This window comes from Nannospalax galili, unplaced genomic scaffold, assembly GCF_000622305.1.
Source record: "Nannospalax galili isolate Female #2095 unplaced genomic scaffold, S.galili_v1.0 scaffold854, whole genome shotgun sequence".
In the NCBI taxonomy this organism is placed as follows: Eukaryota; Metazoa; Chordata; class Mammalia; order Rodentia; family Spalacidae; genus Nannospalax; species Nannospalax galili.
This window is the reverse complement of record NW_008334957.1, coordinates 2,954,952-2,978,095: the sequence shown is the minus strand read 5'-3', so window position 1 is coordinate 2,978,095 and position 23,144 is coordinate 2,954,952. Positions and strand designations below refer to the sequence as shown.

At 41.6% G+C, this 23,144-nt stretch overlaps 1 protein-coding gene across 1 annotated transcript in view; it reads left to right on the top strand.

Annotated features, from left to right (window-relative positions):
• Window positions 1-23,144, top strand: part of Exph5 (exophilin 5) — a 57,921-nt gene that overhangs the window by 6,334 nt on the left and 28,443 nt on the right. The window contains exons 2-3 of the mRNA XM_017797304.1: window positions 19,362-19,522; window positions 21,619-21,775. Of these exons, the coding sequence (XP_017652793.1) occupies window positions 19,471-19,522; window positions 21,619-21,775 (209 nt within the window). The 5' untranslated portion in view covers window positions 19,362-19,470. The remainder of the gene's footprint in view (window positions 1-19,361; window positions 19,523-21,618; window positions 21,776-23,144) is intronic.

Genomic DNA, 23,144 nt, shown 5'->3' with positions numbered 1-23,144 from the left:
TCAGCCTCTGTGTCACCTTAGTTTGTCTTAATTGTCATGATTTCAAGACATGCTGAGTGGAAAGGCGGGATTAAACTTTATCAGTCTCTAAAGTAGAGCACATCAGTCAGTGTCCATTCTTGTTTGTGTTTAGCTCTTGAGTTAGGCATGAGTTGCTGGTGTCGTTGATTAAGGCTGGGAAGGCCAAAAATTTGGGATCCCATGACCAAAAGCTCAGCAGTTACTCCTGACCTCTACTTGTGGAAGTGGCTCCCGACACACCTGTGTGCTACAAAGGTGGCCGTTAGAGCCACCACATGCTCAGCACTGCATCTGTGTCTGGCTCCTATTTTTGGACGTTGGTAAAGAGAACAGAGATACCAGAGTGAGTTTTCAATTTTTAAATTACATTTCATTTATGCATTTTCTGTGTTTATGTGTGTACATGCCATAGCACATGTGTGGAGGTCAGAGGACAACTTTTGGGAGTCACGTCTCTTCTTCCGCTGAGTGGGTGCTGAGTATCAATTTCAGGTCATCAGGCTTGTTGGCATGTGCCTTTACCATCTCATTGACCTCAGAGGATTTTAAATAAACCAAAGCAAAAGTTAAGGACATCAGATTACCCAGATTTCTTTTTCTATGCCAGACATTTCTTTATGCTACCTAAAAGGAAACTATTTTTTGATTCCAACCAGGCCAAAGTGATTCAAAGCTAAAGAGACACTGACTTTTAAAAGGCAAGGTCATTGTTAATAGACCAGCGCGCCTATGTGCACACAGCTGTTTTCATTTCTGCTTTTCGTCTCTAAAATGCACCTGCCACTGACATTTCTTTTTATTCTTGAGAAATATGTTTGTTGTTTACACACTGGGAATAATAATTCTGTGCCTATTTGTGACTCACAAAGACATATTCATTTACAGTGCACAGTATTCCATCATTGTTACATGATATGCAACAAAGCCTCATCTAGACCTTTTCTCCAAAGACCCACTGAGACTTTAAGTACTTAATACATTGTGAAGAATGATCCCAACTTTTGTTTCTGAGATTGAGACTTCAGATACTAGCATTGAAAACTAAAATGATATCAAATAGTAACAACGACATTATCAGAAAAAAAAAACCTTAAAAATATCTTAAGACAGGGTCTTACATTATAGACCAGACTGGCCAGAACTCAGTACACAACCTTTGTTGGCCTCAGACTCCTGCCTCAGACTCCCAAGTGCTGAGATTGCAAGTGTGAGCCACCATGCCCAGTATGGGCGCAAATACACACACACACACAGACATACACACACACATACACACACTAACTCAGGTTTCCTTACAGAATTTACATGTACTTATATTATCAGCATTATTACTACATTTTACTCCAAATGTAGATTTCATTTTTATTTATTAATTATTATTATTATTATATAATGTAGATCTCAAAAGTGCTTTACTCAAAGATGTTTTAGTTAAAAAAAAAAAAGTAACTATATCCAAAGACAAATCTTAAAGTTTTATGGATGAAATAGCCAAGTAGAATAACTTATGGACAGAATAATAATTCTAATGATCACCGTTAGTACAAAAATCAAAGGGAAAAATATTCAAAGTGAAGTCCTGTGATTCTGCAGCAGTTACGAAAAAAGTGAGAAAGTTTTCTGGTCATTTGGTTTGTCAGTTAATGAAAAGCAGAGTAAACACGGCGATGATCTCTGAAAGGCAGTCCTTTCTAGAAAGTACTTGAAAATGGCAACAGACATTTGAATAAGGGTTTCTTCAAGGTTCAGTCTTTTTGAGTGTATACTGCAGGCTGTAACTAAACCTATATATGCTTTAATGGGTGTCCACACGAAGCTTCCCTTGCCCAGTGAGTGACTCCTGCCTCGGACAATGCCTTCAGGCTGCAGATTCTCCTGACATCTGCTGTCCCTGGTGGTAATGGCATTTAGGAAACCTCAGGCCATTGTCTCAGCATACCTAAAGACTAGATAGCTGTTTGGAATCCTTCCTTCCTTCTGGCTTGCATGTTTGATCAGTATGTGAAGCTGGGGTGGGGAAAAAGGGACGTCTCTATCATAACCTCAAATTTGTTAAAGCTGAAGCTAACTCCAGAAAGTTAGGTTTAAGATGGTTTTCTAACACCTTTAAGCTGGCACAGTACAGAGGGTGGAGTAAGTTCAATATAACTGTGTTTTAATTACAGTCTGAGAAGTGACTATAACATAGTCTTGTGAACTCTCTACCTAGACCCAGAATGACTCTAGGAGCACCTCGTTTTGCTCGAGCTGTGTGGGATTGTCTAGGTTCTGTTTTCTGTCTTCTGTTCCTGGCAGGACACTTTCTATTTTATTTATTTTTATTTTATGTGTATGAGCGTATTGCCTGCATGTATGTAAGTGCACCCGTGTCATGCAATGTCTGTGGAGGTCAAAAAAGGGCATCAGATCCCCTGGAACTGGAGTTGTGGGTTAGCCACCATGTTGGTGCTGGGAACTGAACCTGGGTTTTCTGCAAGAGCAGTCAGTGCTCTTAACTGCTGAGCCATGTCCCCAGCCCCCTGGCAGGATACATTCTAAGCATAAATTGGATGTGGGGAGTGGGAGAATATGCTTTTCATCTCATTACTGACAAGGAAGGAGGGATGCAGTGGACATTCACAAGTGGTTCTATCTTGTTACCTAACACATAACCAGCAGTGCAGAGGATGTGGTCAGAATTTAGGACGTAGTTATCTTTGGAGAACAGCCATGAATAATATAATAAACAAATCCAAAGTGTTAAGATCACGCACTTTGTCTAAGAGTCATTTATATCCAGCTCTGTACCTCTGAACAGCCTCCCTGCACTTGTGGAACCCTAACACTTGACTTGCAAGTCTTATTAGAGAATGTCCAAGCACATGCGTAAAGGGGAATAAGATGGGGACAAACACTGACCACCCTAGTTTTGAACTCTCCTGCATTCCTTGGTTGTATTATCCAACAATACCTGTTCACTGCATGCTGTCTGTTCAGGAGAGCTGGTCCTTAACTTGGGAACTGACAATCTAGTAAGGAAAGACTGTATGAAAAAGGTTTAGAGAGCCAGGCGTGGTGGCGCACGCCTTTAGTTCCAGGCCAGCCTGGTCTACATAGTGAGTTCCAGGACAGCTGGAGCTACAGGGAGACCCTGTCTCAAAAAGTTCAAAAAAAGAAGAAAAAAAAAAGAAGTTTAAAGACTGCACAGAGAAGTTTAAGTCTAGGCAGTTGTTGAATAACTCAGTCCCTGGATAATAAAATGGAAATAATCACACTCACTCAACAAATGGAGCCTGAAGCTGCCTTCTTCCATTTACCTCTACAACCTTTGGTGAATTTTCTCATCTTTCAGTGTTTTGTTTCCTTTTACTGCAAAATTAATGCCGTGGTCAGAGAATTGGCATCAGGACACCCACTTAGAAACCAAACTCCAGACACTCAACTCCTTTCTATAAAATGAAATACTATTTGCCTATAACCTATGAACATCCTAGCAGATAACTTAAATCATCTTTAGAATACTTAGAGTAACGAATATAATGCCAATGCTGTGTAAATAGCTGTTGTGCTGCGTCGCTTAGCGATTAATGGCTAGATAAGTCTGCACATGTTAAGAATAGCAATGTTTTTCTCATATTTTATTTACAGTTGGTTTAACCCAAGGATGTGGAAGCCATGGATATAAAGGGCTGACTGTGTGGTAGTATCTACCTCAGTGAGTTCCCACGGTGATTAAATGAGGTAGTCTGTGTAGACCCAGCACCGCAGCTGTCACATAATATGTGCTTCATATTTAATTCTAGGCTCACTTTCTTCTTCAGAGCACAAGGCACCATGACAGTGTGTAAGTTCCAGGACATCCGGCAGCATCGTGAAAGAACTAGAAATAGCCCAAAAATAGCATCCTCATCTTCCCTCAGGCTCCATCAGTGTGACTCCAGAAACATACTGCTCTCTGAGTTTTTCATTTTAATTGTGTAACAGATCCAGTGAGAAACACCAAAAAGAAAAGGCAAGAAAAATGGAAAATGGTGTAAAAGACTGGAGCTGCTCAGGCCAAACCAGGGAACAGAGTTAGAATCAGTGAGATCTTGGACCAGCCAAACATGGATGAGCTAACCCCATTCCTGCATATGAAGGTTGCCCTTTGAGACCTTCGTAGGTGTGTGCTTAGTGTCACAAGTGAGGAAACAGTCACAGCCTGGAGTGCAGCATTTTATAAGTGAGGAAGCACAGGTTCAGAGAGAAGAGTGATTCCCAAATTCACGCGCACTCCCCCTGGCTCCTCTGCTCCCCAAGGATTCACAGAATCTCTGCCTGTTTCAGACATCATTCCCAAAAACAAGACAGGCAAGGGCCTCGCTTTGATGAGCTCTATTTTGTGGTCACAGGAAGATAGTAAAGAAGCAAATGAAGGAAGAAGTTTAATGAGATAAAGAAAAACACACCAGAAGCTAGAGAGATGGTTCAGCAGTTAAGAGCACTTGCTGCTCTTGCAAAAGAACTGGGCTCAGTTCCAACTCCCATATGGTGGTTAACAACTGTCTAGAATTTCAGTTCCAGGGGATACAATGGCCTCTTCTGGCCTCCACAGGCACCCAGCACACATGTGGTTCACATCCATAGACGCAAGCAAAACACATATATAAAATAAAAATAAATCAATCTTTTAAAAAAGAGGAAAAGGGCTGGAGAGGTGGCTTACTGAGGATCCAGGGGATCCGACACCCTCTTCTGACCTCTGAGGGCATTGCACGGCACAGGTGCACTACTTATATACTTGCAGGCAATACATTCATACACAAAAAATAAAAATAATAAATATTTTTAAAAAGAAAAGCATGCCAAGTAATTTGATAGACGGTTACTATAAGTGAGAGAGGATTATTTGTTTTGAAAAGTCAAGGATGTGATATTTTAGCAAGGCCTAAATTAGAAAAAGAAATGTTCATGTATTAAAAAGGGAAGAGCATTGAGGCTGGAGAGATGGCTCAGCAGTTAAGAGCACTGGTTGTTCTTGCAGAAGACCCAGGTTCGAATCCCAGCACCCACATGGCAGCTAACAACCATCTGTAACTCCAGTCCCAGGGGATCTGACAGCCTCTTCTGACCTCCTCGGTCACTGCACGACACGGGTGCACTTACCTACATGCAGACAATACACACATACACAAAAAATAATAATAAATAAATAAATTTTTTTTTAAAAGGGAAGGGCATTCTAGGTTGAGGACCAGCAAGTAGCAAGCCTGAATGGGAGCCAGTTTGGTTTGTTAGCAGAAAGAAAGAGACCACTTGCTAAGAGGAGAGGAAGGCAGAGTGGTTTAAAGTGGCAAAAATAGCAGTGTACAGCCTCAAAGACAGGGAGTTGAAGTTGGTATGCTAAGCATGCTAGGAATCTATTCGGAGATTTGAGCAGAGGAGTGATAAGAAATAGCTCACATCCACAAAGGACTGGGTGTTACTCTTCTTGTTGCTGACAAAAGCAACTTTAGAAAGGAGGGGTTTATTTTGGCTCACAGCCTGAGGGTGCAGTCTGTCATGGGGGTGGGGGGAGAGCATCAGGGGGCTGGTCACATTACATCCACAGTCAGGAAGTAGAGAGTGATGAATGCTGCTGTTCAATTTGCTTTCTCCTTTTCATTTGGGGACCCAGAATGGGTTCATTGGATAGCACCACCATATTCAGAATGGATCTTCACTCCTCAGTTAAATGTCTCTGGAAACACCTTCATAGACAGCTACGCCTCCTGCGTAATTCTAAATCCTGTCAAGTTGCCAATCAAGATTCACTATCAGGCTTGAGGATCTGAATTCAAATTTCCAGCAGCCACACAAAAAGTCAGGTATGGTGGTACACACCTGTAATCCCAGCACTGAGGAGAAGGCAGCAGGAGGATCTCTAAAGCTTACTGGCTAGCCAGATTAGCCAACTGGTAAACCCCAGGTTCAGTAAGAAACCCTGATTTACAAGGACAGTATCTGAGGACAGCACTTGATGTTGACCCTTGCCCTTACATGCAGCCATGAGTACTCACACCTGAGCATAGCAGAGTACATACAGGAACATGCATGCAGGAATACAACACAAGCACACTGAACTATTACAAGTATATTAAATAAAATTTATGGGAGGTCACTGTTGAGACTGAAGCCCTATAGCTGGCCCCAAAAACGACGCCAAAATATAGTCACCTGTGTTAAGGTTACATAATCAAACTGAAACAAAAACCAACCCAAAGGCCAGGTTAAAACACACACACACACACACACACACACACACACACACACACACTCAACAAAAACATATAGATATCAGTTCATTATTTGTAAATTGAAATGCAAATTCTGTATACTTTTTTATTTGTAATTTCTTAGGACTGTCAAAGTCTAGCTCATACACATAAAATAAAAATAATAAATAAAACATGTTAAAAAAGAATGTTTAAAAGTGTTTAAAACACACACACACACACACACACACACACACACACACACACACAGCAAGAGATTCATAACAACCAATCAGCATAGTCCCAATCAACCTAAGCCAGTATAAGGAAGTCTCTCCTGCTTTAACCCTACAGAAGGAAGCTGAGGTTGGTTTACCTGTTTTTGTTTTTTTTTTTTTGGTCTTTTTGAGACAGGGTCTCCCTGCTGCCCCAGCTGGCCGGGAACTCACTATGTAGACCAGGCTGGCCTTGAACTCACAGAAATCCACCTGCCTCTGCCTCCCAAGTGCTGGGACTACAGGTGTGCGCCACCACACCCGCCTGGTTTATCTGCTTTTTTGTATTAGGCTGCCAAGTCTACTTTCTAAACCCTGACTGCTCTGCCCGGCCCACACAGCTCTCTGCTTTGTGAATGGGGCATTTCCTAATTCAAATTCCTAATAAAAACCAATCTGATCTTTAAAATTCACATTTTCGCCGGGCGTGGTGGCGCACACCTTTGATCCCAGCAGAGGCAGGCAGATCTCTGTGAGTTCAAGGCCAGCCTTGTCTACGGAGTGAGTTCCAGGTCAGCTGGCGCTACAGGGAGACCCTGTCTCAAAAAGACCAAAAAAAAAAAAAATTCACATTTTCAATTTGTTGAAATTTGGGGCTTTTGGCCATCACTTTGGCTGTGTACAGTTGGCTAGAAGGAGCATGCGTGCCAGAGTAGAAGGTAGGGAGTTCCTGCAGTTGTCAGGTGCAAAACAGTAGTGGTTTGGACCAAGAAGGTGACTGTGGGCTTCTTGCCTGGGAGAAATGAGGATCTTCATGTTCTGGTGCACAGGCATAATCCAAACTTCTTCACAACTCCAGTGCTCAGTGTTAGTTGAGTGCGGATGAGAAGACTCAGTTGGAAAGGTACTTGTGCTGCCAAGCCTCAAACTTGAGTTAATCCCAGAAATGTATATGGTGGAAGCTGAGAACTGACTCCCACAAGCTGTGCTCTGACCTCATGAGTGCTCACCCTAATGTAATAAATGTTAGTTGAATCAAAGAAAGGTTACTTCCAGAAGAAATTCAAGAGGAATCCAGGTTTATGATGAATAAGGGTATAAGCTCTTGTTTTATTTCATTGCCCTTATTTTCAGGTTTTTGTTACAGTCGTATTGTTGATCTAAGCAGAACATGGAGACGGCATCTATGTGCCTACACCAGATGAGTGACACTTTGAATTTCTGTATAGGAAAAAGAAGGGTCACTAAAGGGCCATGTTCTTTGCTGACATTAGCCTCTGTTGTAATGGGGCGGTGGCGTACACTTTCCTCCCACCACTCTCACTCCACTGTCTTTATCACATTTCACAGGCCATGGTGACAGCGCTTCACCTGTGCCAGCACGGACTTGCATACATTAACTCACTTTATCCTGACAAAAGCCTCATGGGATATCACCACCTCATCCCCACTTTATAGATGAGAAAATTGAGGCACGGAGAAGTTAAAATCATAGTTGATAAAGGTCAAGGACAGTATGTAACCCAGTTAGTGTGAATGTACTTCAGCTTCTCAGTATTTTAACTTTTTCATAGGGAATAAATAATATTATTAATATTCATAAGGGTAATTGAAGAAGGTTAGTTAATATGTGTTACACAGTGCCTGGCTCTGTGAGAGCACTCTGTAAATGTTAGCTGTGATTAGCTTTGCCAGTATTAGTCTTTTAAGAGTTCATATACATATATGTATATATGAGATAGTTTGATTTCTGTACAGGACTTTCTCACTTATGTCAAATATTGACTGAGTTTCTTCACAATGATGCCATAAGAAGTTTGAGGAAGGGATATGGAAAAATCTCAGTGGTTAAAAGAACTCACTGCAGGGGCTAAAGAGATGGCTTAGTAGTTAGGGCACTTACTGCTCTTGCAAAAGACTAGGGGTCAGTTCCCAGCACCCACATGGCAGCTCACAACAGCCTGTAACTCTAGTTCCATAGAATTTGAGGCCCTCTTCTGACATTTGCAGGCTCCTGTTCACATGTGATATACATATACTCACATAAGTTCACATAACATACACATAAATAAAAAAATAAATAAGTCTTTAAAGAGGCCATTCAGAAGATCTGTGTTTTGTTATAAGCTTACAAGCCCCTGTAACTCTAGCTCCAGTGGATTCCATGCCTCCTTCTGACCTCCCTTGGTACCTGCATGCACGTGAACAAACACACACACAGACATACACACACGTACACACAATTAAAAATAAAACAAAAAGGGTTTTTTTAAAAGAATTTTAAGAGCTGGGCAAAATGTCACCCATCTATAATCCCAGCATGCAGAAGGCTAAGGCAAGTTGATCATGAATTAGAGGCCAGCCTGGGTTACAAAGCAAGACCCCATCTCATTCAATCAAGCAATCAATAAAAGTTTTAGATCTCTATAAATATCCCCCAAATGAGCAAATACATGTTGACTTACCTTAAATCATGGACCACGCTGGGCCCTGTGGATACCAGGCCAATGAGAAACAGTCCCTATTCTCAACGAGCCAACAGCCTGGTGAGACAGTCTGATAACTATATGCAAGTAATTCAGCATAATTTAGTAAACATGGAGGTGTCACTGAGTGCAGTCTGATGTGGTTTGGATAAACATCATAAATAAAAAGAGATCATGCGAACCTAGGAAGATGGAAGGGCCCCAGCAGCTACAAGAGAAATTGACATCAACTCTAAGGTTAGTTTCAAGATGACAGCCAGCCTTTTGTATGGTATCTGCTTTTTTACAAATATTTTTATTTACTATTTTTATTTTATGTGTATGAGTGTATTGCCTACATCTATGTAAGTACACCCATGTCATGCAATGCCCATGGTATGAGAAGAGGGCATCGGATCCCCTGGAACTGGAGTTATGGACAGTTGTTAGCCACCATGTGGATGCTGGGAATCAAACCCAGGTCCTCTGCAAGAGAAGTCAGTGCTCTTAACTGCTGAGCCAGCTCTCCAGCCCCAGTACCTTCTTTAGAGTGACTTTTAGTGAGGGATGACTAACTGAGAACCGAATTGGAATGGCATTTATACATTTTTTTAATTGTTTATATTTTCTTTCTGTTGTGACTTAGTGTTATATAAAAATAAACATCCTGGAAGTTTTTAAAATATAGGGAAAAAATATTTGTTATCTGAGAGTGAGCAGTCTGGATCACAGTCATTCAAAAGATGTAAATGGGCTTTATTGTCTAGCGTGGCTGAATGCGGTATCATTTTCTTGCCCTTTGAGTTGTACAGATTTGCTGCAGTTATTGCTTACTATTTAGTTTGCCCTTTTTCCTTATCTGAGCTTCTCTTCCTCCTAAACTCCACAAATGACTTAATGTGGCCACTATCAAAAGAACACATTTTAAAAATACATTTCCTGTCTTTGCCTGTGACTTGGCTCTGGGCCTAGCCAAAAACCAGGTTCTGATGTCAGGGACAAAGGCTCTCAAATAACAATCTTTTCAGCCAAACAACAGGGAGATAAGAGACCAGGCCCTGAGTTGTAACAAATGCTGCAGATGCGCTACTGGACCACAGGGCTTTTCAGCCTTTGCCTTGCCTCCTCCTGGTTGAGGTATCTGAAAGCTTTCCCTGGGAGGAGGGCTGTAATGGGAAACCGACACCTAGAAGTGTTACCTTTCGGAACCAGGAGGACAAAGGGTAAAGCTTTACTGAGACAATGTGCCAGCTGCCTTAGGGGTTACGGTTTTGAAAAGTTCTTGCTTTTACATACTGACCTACTCTCCATCATGACACTTAGCTTGCATTTCAGCTCTGTCTCAGGATGGTTCCTGCCCCATGCTTTCCATTTGTGCTTCTCTGTGTATTGTAGTGGGTAGACAATATGAAACAAAGCCAAATTTGAATTCCTATGTGGGAGGGAAAACTTAAGGCTGTTTTGATTGCCTGTGAATAAGGAGACAAATCTACTTTCACAGGATATAGTATAACTGGAGAATTCATTCCAGGGCTCACTGATGACCTGAGCCTCTAAGACAGGATGGGGGAGCATTTGGTTAAGAGATTCTTAAGGTCTACAGCAGAAGGTTGATGGGATCAGGATGTTTGTCTGCCTGGAAAACAGGACAAGGTGTAATGAGACCATCAGTATGGGAAAGTCAGTCCTAAAAGAAAAACAGTATTTGTACAGAAGAAAGAAGTAAGAAAGTTGGAGAAAAAAGCATCAGTACGGAGGTGAAAAGAAAGGAAGGAACACAAAAAGCAGACTAAGGGGAGTGATTTTGAGAAGTAGTTGAAATTTTACTGACAAGAATATGGAAAGCAAAGATTCCTATTCCTGACTCATTGGACTTGTTTGCTTTCCACTTTTGTATAACTGCTGTCTCTTTAAGAACAGTTGCGGCAAGTGCTGCTGTAAGCTTAGAGAAGTTGCGTGGATTATCAGTGGAGTTAAGGATACACACAGGCGCTGAGTGTAGAGTTGGGGAATGTGGGCTTTAGAGTCAGAGGCATGAGCTCACACCCCAGTCCAAGGACTCCACCTGCCTGGTCACTCCAGGTGCGGTGTCTGTCTGTAAATGAGGCCCTGCAGTGTTACAGTGAGGATTAGTAACAGCAGCAAAATCCTGGAGATAAGAGGGACTCAACATATGTCTGCTGCCATTATTATTTATTTGTGTTATCCTACCTGCAGACAAGGAGATTAAACAGATTATAGCTTGAGATCTTGTCAGCTTTATAAAATTCCCCATTTAATGTGACGTAGCAGTGTTGAGGTTTTTGGACGATGGACTTTAGACCAGAAGAACCGCTAAGAATAGCTCATCTATATCTGTTTTTAATTTGTGCTTATTTATTCTTTACTTTGACGATTTTTTTTATTTTTATTCATGTATATATGTGTGTATGCCATGTGTTTGTGGGTATCTGTTGATGTTAGAGGAGGCTGTCAAATCCCCTGGAGCTGGAGTTCCAGGCAATTGTGAGCCACCTAACATGAGGGCTGGGCATGGAACCTGGGTCCTCTGGAAGAGCAGCAAGTGCTCTCTTAACTGTTGAACCATCTATCTAGCCCCCTGTATCCATTTTTTAAAATTACATACCACAAACCTCCTCAAATAAAGCCTTAAAACAGTCTTTATTTTTTACCTTATGATTCTGAGGGCAGACATTTAGGTTGGGTTTAGCCAAGTAGTTCATCTGGGGTCTGTCATATGGCTCTAGTAATCTAGGGGGTCATCTGGATCTAGATGAGTCTATGATGGCTTTCCCCGTGTGGCAGTTGGTAATGGTCCAGTTGTGTCTCTTTGTGTGGGATCTTACTTTCAAAGACATGCGCCCAGGCTTCTTTATACTGTGGTTTCCATATTGCAAGAGTCAGAGGGCAGACGTTGCACCATCTCTTAAAGCCTGGCCTCAGAAGTCTTTGAGTTTTACTTTTACCACATTTTATTGATCTAAGCAAGCGCAAGGCCAGTCCAGATTCAGGGGATTGAGGGCAGTGAAGTGCCCTTGTCTCTTGATGGAAGGAGTGGGAAATTCATAGTGAGAAGGAGTGTATATTCAATCAAGCAAGAGAGGGATTGTGGAGGTTTTCCATGCAAACACTCTACCATCTCATCTAGCCCTTTTACAGATGAGAAAAATGAAGTCAAGAAAGTTAAATCTTTGACCCTGGTCATTCATCTAGAACCTGACCCTGGCATTGTGGTCTTTCTATTATCTAATGGCAACTTAAAAATGAGCCAGACTTGGGGCTGGAGAGATTGGCTCAGCAGCTAAGAACACTGGTTATTTTTGCAGAAGACCCAGGTTTGAATCCCAACACCTACATGGCAGCTAAAACTGTCGTAAATCCAGTCCCAGGGGATCCGACAGTCTCTTCTGACCACTGTGGGCATTGCAGGACACAGGTGCACTTACCTTGCATGCAGGCAATACACGCATACACATAAAATAATTTTTTTTTAAAAAGAGCCAGACTTTGATTAGCAGAGAGGAGAGAGGTAAGGCCCCAAATGGGAGATAAAGAGGCAGCTATCATTTACTGCACAGTCACAATAGCTGGTATGTAATTAGCCATGAAAATCATGGTGAGGACAGAGGCTTGCTCAGAAAAAAGATAAAGAAAGGTGACTAGCAAGGGCCCAACCTGGGAAGACAAAGAGGTAGAGGAGATGGGAGTCATAGCTGAAGGCTGCAAAGTGCAGAAAAACTAAAATTAACTTAGGAAGGGGAACCTCAGGGGAGGGGCGAGGTGTGGAGGCCATGGGATGGAATCCTAAGCAGCGCAGGGCAGTGTGAGACTCAAACGCCTGGGAAAAGGGGCGCTTGGCCTTAGAACTAAGGGCCGGACCCAGCAAGACAAGACCTAATCAAATGTAGTCTACTTGATCAGCCGGAGGGTAAAACAAATTAGAAGAGTAGACAGCCGTCCCTCGTGATATGTTGAGTCAAGCAGGACTAATTAAAAAGACAAGCTGTGTCCTAGTAATTTGTCTGTATATGTGTCATTTCTAACCCTGAGGTTCTTCTCGCTGGTATAAGTGGACAATGCACTCTGATTGGCTGACTGAGCACACAGCAAAGCAAGAGGCAGGAGGAAGTGGGGCGGGAGGGTCAGTCCTGCATAGGAACTTGGTTGAATTCTGTTGACAAATAAATGTCTCTTTCAGATGAAGCCAGATGACATATAAAACGCTGCCCTCACGTCACTGTTGCCTTGTGTTCAGAATTTTTATTAACTTGCTCGTGCTGAACTTACTCAATATCTTATATTTTTAGGTAAATGAATGAGTCAAGACCACATCGATTTTATAATTGATGTTCCTTTTAGTACAAGAAGCCCAGCTGACTGTCATCAATGTGCAAATTATATTTTACTGTACACAAACTCTTTGGTATATAAGGCCAGGAAGGCAAATTCCAGGTGCCCAGAGAGTTTAGACTTTTATGTCATTGGTGGTTTCTCCTCCTGGGTTGCCTTGCTCCAAATGCCAAAACTATTTATGTTTCCTTCCTTAGTAATAGTAAACACAGTGCCGTTTTTGGCAGCCTGAACCTTGAATTTTCTGGCTCTTGACTGTACATGCCCAGCCACAGTCCTGACAGTCAGGGTAAGATCACTCTTGAAATATTTATACTTTATTTAAATGCCTCTAAAATGTTTCGGAATCACACACTTTGTGCCACTGTCTGAAGCTTATTTCTTTTTTTTGATAATGTATTTATTTTTATGTGTAAGAGTGTTAAGCCTTCATATATGTAAGTGTATCACATTTGTGCAGTGCCCACAGAGGCCAGAAAAGGGGATCAGATCCCCAGAACTGGGGTGACAGAGGGTTGTTAGCTGCCGTGTGGGTGCTGGGAACCAAACCTGGGTCCTCTACAAGAGCCGTCAGTGCTCTTGACTTCTATGCCATCTCTTTAGCCCCCTGAAGCTCATTTCTTAATGCCTTCAGGAAATAAGTATTATCATAAATTTAACTCTAGTTATTTATGTCTTATTTCAGCCCTAGATAAAATGATGTGTTTATATTCCAACACTCAAAGTTTAATAAAATAAAAGCCAAAAGACCTGGGTTACTATTTGGAACAGATAAAAATATAAGGATTTTTTTTATTAACTATGTGTCATTCCCAAGAAAAATTCCTAGGTACTGATTCATAAATTAACGAAACATGTAATTGCCAAAATATAAAATATTCAATATTCATTACTTATCAAAGAAATGTTGCTTATTCTAGCAAACAGAAAACAAAAATTCTCAAAACCAAAGATAGTTTCTGGCCATTATAAATGCAGTACCTTTAAAATATTAAATTATGGGGGCTGGAGAGATGGCTCAGTGGTTAAGAGCACTGACTGCTCTTGCAGAGGACCCAGGTTCAATTCCCAGCACCCACATGGCAGCTACAAACCGTTCTTAACTCCAGTTCCAGGGGAATCCGACCCCCTCTTCTGACCTCTGTGGCATTGCACGACACAGGTGCAGTCACATACAGGCAGGCAATACACTCATACACATAAAATAAGAATAATAAATATAGCTGGGCGTAGTGGCACACGCCTGTAGGGTCTACATAGTGAGTTCTAGGTCAGTGGGGCTATAGGGAGACCCTGTCTCAAAAAGACCAATAAATAAATAAATAAATAAATAAATAAATAAATAAATAAATAAACTAGGAGACTAAAATTTTTTAAAAAGAATAATAAATATAAAACAATATTAAATTATGAAACTACTTGAAAAAAATGATACCTAGGCTCCAGGGGTGCCTCACGGTGGTCTTTGCCTTGTAGCCCAAGTAATACCTTTGAAAGGCATTTTGGTTGCATGTAGAAAGAATCACAAAAATATTTTGACTCTTTGGCTCAATCATTCTATTTCTGTCTGAGATGCTAAAAGCAGAAAATACAATGATGTTAGTTTTAATTGTGTCAATACTTAGAGGCAAAGCAGTCATACACACACAATATATAAATAAATTACCAAAAAGTGAGCTTCATACAGTGGTGCAAAGGGTGTGATTCTGAAACATTTTAGAGGCATTTAAATAAAGTATGAATACTTCAAGGGTGATCTTGGACTGACTGTTGGGACAGTGGCTGAGCATATACGGTCAAGAGCCAGAAAATTCAAGGTTCAGGCTATCAAAAATGGCACACTATGTTTATACAGTATCTTGTTCCAGGAGGCTAGTAAAAAAATTATGGAAAATATATTACATTGATCATTTAGTGATTGCTCTGAAGAGAAGTAATGCTTATGGGTTTTTTTATTAAATAAAAATGTGTGTATATGTATGTAACATGCACATATATGTATGTGAGCACCAAGGCACATGTGTGGTCAGAGGACAACTTACAGGAGTCAATTCTCTTCTTCCATCATGTGGGTTCCAGGGACTGAACTCAGGGCATCAGATTTGGTGAGAAGTGTCTTTACCTCCTGATTCATCTCAGCAGTGTTTTTGATAAATATTTTGACTCTTTGGCTCAATCATTCTATTTCTGTCTGAGATGCTAAAAGCAGAAAATACAATGATGTTAGTTTTAATTGTGTCAATACTTAGAGGCAAAGCAGTCATACACACACAATATATAAATAAATTACCAAAAAGTGAGCTTCATACAGTGGTGCAAAGGGTGTGATTCTGAAACATTTTAGAGGCATTTAAATAAAGTATGAATACTTCAAGGGTGATCTTGGACTGACTGTTGGGACAGTGGCTGAGCATATACGGTCAAGAGCCAGAAAATTCAAGGTTCAGGCTATCAAAAATGGCACACTATGTTTATACAGTATCTTGTTCCAGGAGGCTAGTAAAAAAATTATGGAAAATATATTACATTGATCATTTAGTGATTGCTCTGAAGAGAAGTAATGCTTATGGGTTTTTTTATTAAATAAAAATGTGTGTATATGTATGTAACATGCACATATATGTATGTGAGCACCAAGGCACATGTGTGGTCAGAGGACAACTTACAGGAGTCAATTCTCTTCTTCCATCATGTGGGTTCCAGGGACTGAACTCAGGGCATCAGATTTGGTGAGAAGTGTCTTTACCTCCTGATTCATCTCAGCAGTGTTTTTGATAAAATGTTGTTTTAAGGTTATATATGCATCATCTCTATGAGTAGCGTCTTCAATGCTCTATGTAAATGAGAAATCTAGGAATCTCTTGACATGTATCCTGACTCTCTCAACCACCCCATCATGATGGTTCTTGTTCAGTTTTATCCTCTAAGTCTCTCTCTAAATACTCTAGTTTTCACTTAGGTTCATCACCATCAACCTGGTTGAAACCAAAGCCTTTTTCTCCTAGACTCCACAAGTACTCGGACTGGCCTTCTGTCCCCGCCTGGAGTCTAGTCTAGTCTAGTCTCATTGCTTCAAGAGCCTAACACCCTGACCCCCAATGCTACATAAAATAGATGCAGCCTCTCTGGACTCTCCTTTGTTTAACCTTCCTCTCCACTACCACACTCCACCTACAGCTGATATCTCTCTGCCTAGGATGTTCTTTCTCGCACCCCCTGCCCACTACCCTTTGCCCCTCCTCCCTCCTCCTTTTTCTACCCTGTCAGTTCAGGAAGTCATCACTGCTGCCCAGAGCACATCCCCTTGCTAAATTCTCTCATAGTCAAGGTGTACCTGTTTGCTGTTTTCTTCTTTATTTTCCTTGCCCCCAAAGTAGAACACTTCCACTGCAGTAGAATTTAAATTCCTGAGAGCAAGGACTTTACTCTTCTTCCCTCAGCGTTCCAGGGTGCTGAATGCATAAATCACACTCTTAGCTACTGGCTACCTTGCTCTGTATCAGGTGGGATTCTTGCTGCTTTCTCCCATTGAACACCAGTCTCCTTGGGGTGGGGCCATTCCTGCTCTGCTTACTGTTGTACCCAGGCACCATATGAGGCCTTCCTTAAATGTATACAGGATAGATGTATCATAACCGTACAAAAACACAAGGAAAAACAACAACAAAGAGGCACTAAAACTCTGTTCAGATTGCAAAAATACAACTTAACCCCTTTCTTCAAAAAGTATGTAGTAGAAAAGTGATAATGTAAATAAAAATCCACAACTAAGCAGAAAGAAACAAATCTATGCATTGTACTTATCGAATACACACAACAAAGAAGTTGACCATAAAAAAGTACCTATAATTATCCTACTTTAAGAGATTAGATGTTTCTATTTTCCCTGAGTATGTTCAAATGGTTGCATCATTTTTGCATCGCTGTAATCGCAGATTAGATGCTATATTTTGTTTTTTCTTTTCATGCTACATGCATTTTCCCAGGATTCTACCTTGCCTACATAATTATGGTTAGCAACTACATGGCATTCATTTAAATGCGTGCCCTTGTGCGTGGTTACTGCTTTAAGATATGTTTCCTGGAATACAATTCAAGTGCATGTGTTCACAGGAAAGTACAAGTGACTGACTTCATAGGTCAGAAATGCAAAAGGGATAGTGATGGTAAGTATGTGCAAGAAAGAGTGTTTAAGGTGGGACTAAGTGAACTGTGATGATTTTTAAAAAGAGAGTTCAAGTTACATCATTTTCCCCCTACAAGCCTGTGGGGGAGAAAACCCTATATGTAGGTTTATATAGAGCATCCTGTCAGGTAGCTCCTGAAATAAGATAGATGTGCTAGGTGTGGAGGAGGGTGGCGCTGGCTTTGGGCTAACAATTAGGGAGGGTTTTGAGAAAGTGGAAGCGATGGATGGCATTAGTAAGTGAAATGCCAATATTGGTTACAAGCAGATACTGGAGGGTCTCTTTGTTCTGTTAGTTAGGGAGGTGGCAATAGGGACAGGAGTGACCAGATGTCAGCAAGTGGTGATAGCTAAAGGGGAGGCACCAGTGCAAGTCTGTGAGCTGAACATGATTGCTGCCTAATGCTTTTCATGCTGCAAGTCTGGGCAGGATGACCTCTGGCTTCCTCTCGAATATTTGTATAAAACAGCAGTATCATAGCCCCAAGCAGGAGTAAGGTGCTGCCATCTTGGCACACTGGCTTTAACTCCAAAGTGGCCACTTGGCAGACATCACACTTGTCATCTTTTCAGCAATACAAAAACCTAACACCACTCATACCTGCGATCCTAGTACTCGAGAGATGGAAGCAAGAGGATGGTTGTGAGTTCAAGGTCAGTCTCAAAACAAAACACCCCCCCCCACACACACAAAGCCCAAACACTCATGCTTTCCAAAACACCATGGATAAGGCTGCTCTGTAACATGACATAGTCCCAAAACACTAGAACTTCCAAATCTTGGGACCCAACAATAAGCCCCGTTTTTTTCTTTTTCTTCTTTTTTTTGGGGCGGGGGGGGGGTTGAGACAGGGTCTCTCTGCTGTAGCCCCAGCTGACCTGGAACTCACTATGTAGACCAGGCTGGCCTTGAACTCACAGAGATCAGCCTTCCTCTGCCTCGTGAGTGCTGGGATTAAAGGTGTGTGCCACCATGCCCAGCAAGCCCCGATTGTTTTCAACAGAGCCACGAAAAACCATCTACTTTCTAAGGTTTGTCACTGTGTTCTTCAAACTTTCTGCTCTTTTTGGCCCCGTCCAGGGGCATTTCCCTCTGGATCAAGCACCTCTCATTTCAGAACACTTCTAGAGTTCTGTGAAATTACATACTCTGGGAAAAAATGAATGAATCACAATGGCGATTTAATTAATTTTCATTGCAAAGGCAGCTGTGTAAGGAAAAACAGAAGAGGACAAAGGAGTCGAGTCAGCATTTCAAGCCTGGCATTCTGAAGGTATAGAAGGGTGGACACGTTCATGCTCTGGATGGCATCTGCTGCCCATCTCAAAGTCCACTGTCCCCTACAGCCTGAGCACCAGCCCCGTGCTCATTCAAGATCTGTCTTTGTGTTGAAAGAATTCCATCACCTAAGACCATTACGTTAACAATTTCTTTTCCAGATGTTAGCTTTAGTCTCTGACCACTAGATGGATGAGAAGGGATCCTATCTGTCAAATCCCCACTGCCTGCATAGGACCTCAATAAACATTTAGTTGATTAACATTGCTCAATAAACATTTAATGGATTAATGAATGAGTAATCAGAACCAGAATATTCCAGTTTCTACACGTCATTAGAACATCTATCATTTCGTTGCTTTATTAGGTCAGGTCTTAGAACATTGCTCAACCTGGTTTCTTGTCATTGACTCTCTGATTATTTTAACAACCAGCAAAAACTTTTAGGTTATCATCCTATATAGAAGAATGTGTGTAAATACCTTACACTGTGACCAGAGGGAAAGTCTAACCAGAGCCAGTTTTCTCCGAGATTTGTCGCTTATGCTGCCTTTGGAGTATATGTAGTTTAGCTCATTATATGAGTCTGCACTGGATTTGAATGAATTTGAACAATGCACTGTTTGATTTCAGCAAACTCCAAAAGACAAAGAGGGACATCCGATGGCTTCAAGGAGCAACTGGTGAATGGTTTGAAGAAATTCAAAGAAAGAAGTTTTGCAATGAAACAGATGTTAGCCAAATGCTAAAACCACCACTTACCTCCCGGCTGAGGAAGGAGACGGCAAAAGGCGGTGAGAAAAAATAATTCGATTTAAAGTGTCTTTTCCTTCCCTTGTGGCAATATTATAGGAGACGATGGATCCGTGGGTCTGCAGTTTAACCAATCTGTAGCTCAGGATTCATAGAGGACAAAATTTTCATAACATAGCATATACTAGACAGAAGGAACTGAAATTGTACTGCACTTAACAGGGCAATCATGGAGGTCAAAGTGCTTGATACAAATCTCCACTCTCCCTCTATCCATATTGTCTTGACCAGATTGGCCAGTCATTGTTCTTAATAAACTTCAATTGTATCATTTTAAATTGGTCTAATGCCTACCTTATAGAGTGGTTGTGAGAATTAAATAAGATTCTATGTATTACGAATTAACCTGAGGGACTGGAGAGCTAGCTCAACAGGTAAAGCACTTAGTTTGCAAATATGAGAACCTGAATTCAAGTCTCCAGGGCCCACATAAAGCTGGGCACAGTGGTGCGTATCCATAATCCCAGCTCCCCTGTGGCGAGACAGAGGCAGAGACAGGAGAATCCTTCAAAGCTCATGGACTAGCTAGCCTGCTATTCACAGCAGAGCAGCAAACAACAAAGACCCTGTCTCAAAGAAGTGAGGACTGACAAACTGAGGTTGTCCTCTGACCTCCACATGCATGCACATGGCATGCACATGCACCCCTATATTCATGCATATCAACACACACAACACACACAACACACACACACACACACACACACACACACACACACACACACACACACACTTAGCCTGAACTGGTTGTGGAAGCTCATACCTGTAATCGCAGTACTCACAATGCCAAAGCAGGAGGATTACCATGAGTTTGAGTCCAATCTGGGCTACATAGTAAGATTCAGTCCAGTCTGAGCTATAGAATAAGACTCTGCCTCAAAAAATGAAAAGAAAGAAATAAAAGGTAATTAACATGGAATGCAGTAAGCATTTAAATAAATGGGAAGCTGATGAAGAGGAAGAAACAGTGGAGGAGAAGGTTGGCGGGGCGTGTGGAGGAGGGAAGAAAGGCAGCTGTACAAAGGATTATGGTATTACATCTTTGTGTATGTTGATGCACTGTCAAAATTTTTAGGCTCATATGTAAAGCTGTATGTCATCTATACATGATACATTAAACATATGTTTATATACATACTTATTTAAACTGAATATGTATAAACCAAGATAGATTTTTGGAAAGGAATAAAGAACACACTGAATGGTTTCATTTCCCTTTTATTTACTTTCTTTGGCATAAAAGAGTTACATAAAACTATCCCCGTGGTTTTAAAGTACTGAAAATAAAAATATCTAAAGATGGAATGGTTCGGTGTGAGAGCTGGATGGATCCCCTGACTTGCTAGCATGGGCACTGAATACCCATGAAGAAGACATGAGAAAGACCCACATAGCTAGTATCAAGCAAGGAATCCTCTGAAGAATTGTGACCCGGGACATGCACTGAAAAGCACCCTTCTTGTGAGGGTTTTCTCCACCAAGCAGAACCATCAGGAGCTCAGGACTCGGAGAGACAGCGCTTCATCCCCTTCATTCCTGAAGTCATGTGAGGACATACCAACTGTGCTTCTAGACTGCACAGAGGAGGGGGAAGCAAAAGCCACACCTTCCATCTCTCAAGTAGATTTATCTGAAATCCAGGAATAGTGCTAATAATCCCACACCTACAATCCCAGCACTCAAGAGACTGGGGCAGAAGGATTGCAAGTTTGTGGTCAGCCTGAGCTACCTAGTGAGTTCCAGACCAGCCTGAACTAATTAGTGTGCTCTTGTAAATAAAAACAACCAAAAGTATATTTACCTGAAAATAGTGTTTTTGTTTTTTAAAAGTGGGGTCTCATAGCCCAGGATGGCTTCAAATTTGGTGTGTACCTGAGGATGACCTGGAACTTTGATCCTCCTAACTCTACCTCCAGAGTGCTGGGATTTCAGGCAATCACCCCCACATAGGGCTCATCAGTGATAGGGATGGAATCCATGGGCTTGTGCATGCTATAACTGAGCTACCTCCCCAGTGCCTGTCTGCAAGTATTTTAGCAATATAAAAATTTTGCAATTTTTTAAAATTTTATTTTAGATCCTATGGAATTACAAACACCAAGATCTAAAAATCTAACCAATCCAAAACCATCCGTTTCTTCTCGAATGAGCTTTCGGTCATCCTTGGCCTCGCTGTTCTCCTTCAGGAGATATGGGAAGGAGACATCTACGCTTCAGTCACAGAGGCAAAAAGCGTAAGTTTAACCCAGATCATGTGACAGCCTACTTGATTATCTGATCCCTGAGACTGGCTGTTTGGAGTCAGAATGTTTAATGTTCGTTCTTAAACTTGCAATCTGGATAGTCACAGAGGGGGAAACAGTGACAGAGTTCTTAGCAAACTGTGAGACTTGGATTGCCTAGATGCAACTTTTAACCAACTGCAGATATCCCTGATAGTGAACTCAGTGAACAACGGGTTAAATGCTGGGAAAGAGTTATTGACAGTTGTTCCAAGAGTCTGTGCCAGTCTGTGCGGTTGCTGGGAAGATATATTTAAATCAAAACTGCTCTTTTGGGGACTGTGATGTATTCCTGGCCATAAGGAGAGCTGGCGTATAAAGACCAGAAGAAAATTATTATCAGGTGAGTAAAAAAGTGGAGAAAAATCAAACTCCAAAACAGAGGGGAAAAACGGATTCAATTTCCAGAAATACTGCTGGCAATGTACTCATGTGGTTGCCCAGACGTTCAGTGTAAGGTGGGGAAGTGGGGGGGACAGCTTTTGGAGCAGTACAGTACCTAGTACAGGTGGTTCCTGGTTCATAACTGCAGAAATCAGTTCTCCTTGACTCCCTGTGCCATTGGATTGTTTTGTGAAAAACCAGCTAGGCTCTGCTGATATGCAGCTGGGCTGACTGCTCAAGATTTTCAGCACCTCTTCCTGGTTGCAGAGCTTCCCACCCTCTTAAGGTGTTGGCTGGGCACGTGATGTGCCTGACAAACCTTTGGGATTGCTTTGCGGTGCTGAAGAAAAGGTATTAGAGGTCACCATCCCGAAAAACAAGCCACTGCAAGCAGCTGGTGGGCCTGGCGATGATGAAGCCCCAGGGTTAGCTGCTGTCTGCCCCCTCCAGTGCGCGGAAGGGGTTTTTGTTAATCTTTGGCTTCCACCTGAGGCTCTTTTTGACCCATGAAATAAGAAGAGATGAACAGTGTGGATGTGTGCCAGAGTCGCTTGGAAGGAAATACACTTCACATCGGTGAGTGGCTTTTGTTTTTTCAAAATGTCTGCGACACTAGTACTCACGCTGTTTGGGAAAGTCAAAATCGAAGTTTTTCATGGTTCATAGGAACCATTTCTTCTAAGGAGAAAGAAATGTGTTTGCAGCGTGTAGTGGATCCAGGATTTGCGCTGTAATTTGTATGGTAGGTGACTGGATGTTTTTTAAAGAGACTTTTATATAGCTGAACAGTGTGGCACAGGAAGCTGTTAACTGTAGGCAGCTTTCTTCCCGGCTCATGTTACTGTAGAAATGGATCAAAGAAGATAAAAGATCTAAAGATCTACAATCTTGGTATGTGTTTTGCCACGGGGGGGGGGGGGGGGGGAAAAAAAAAATG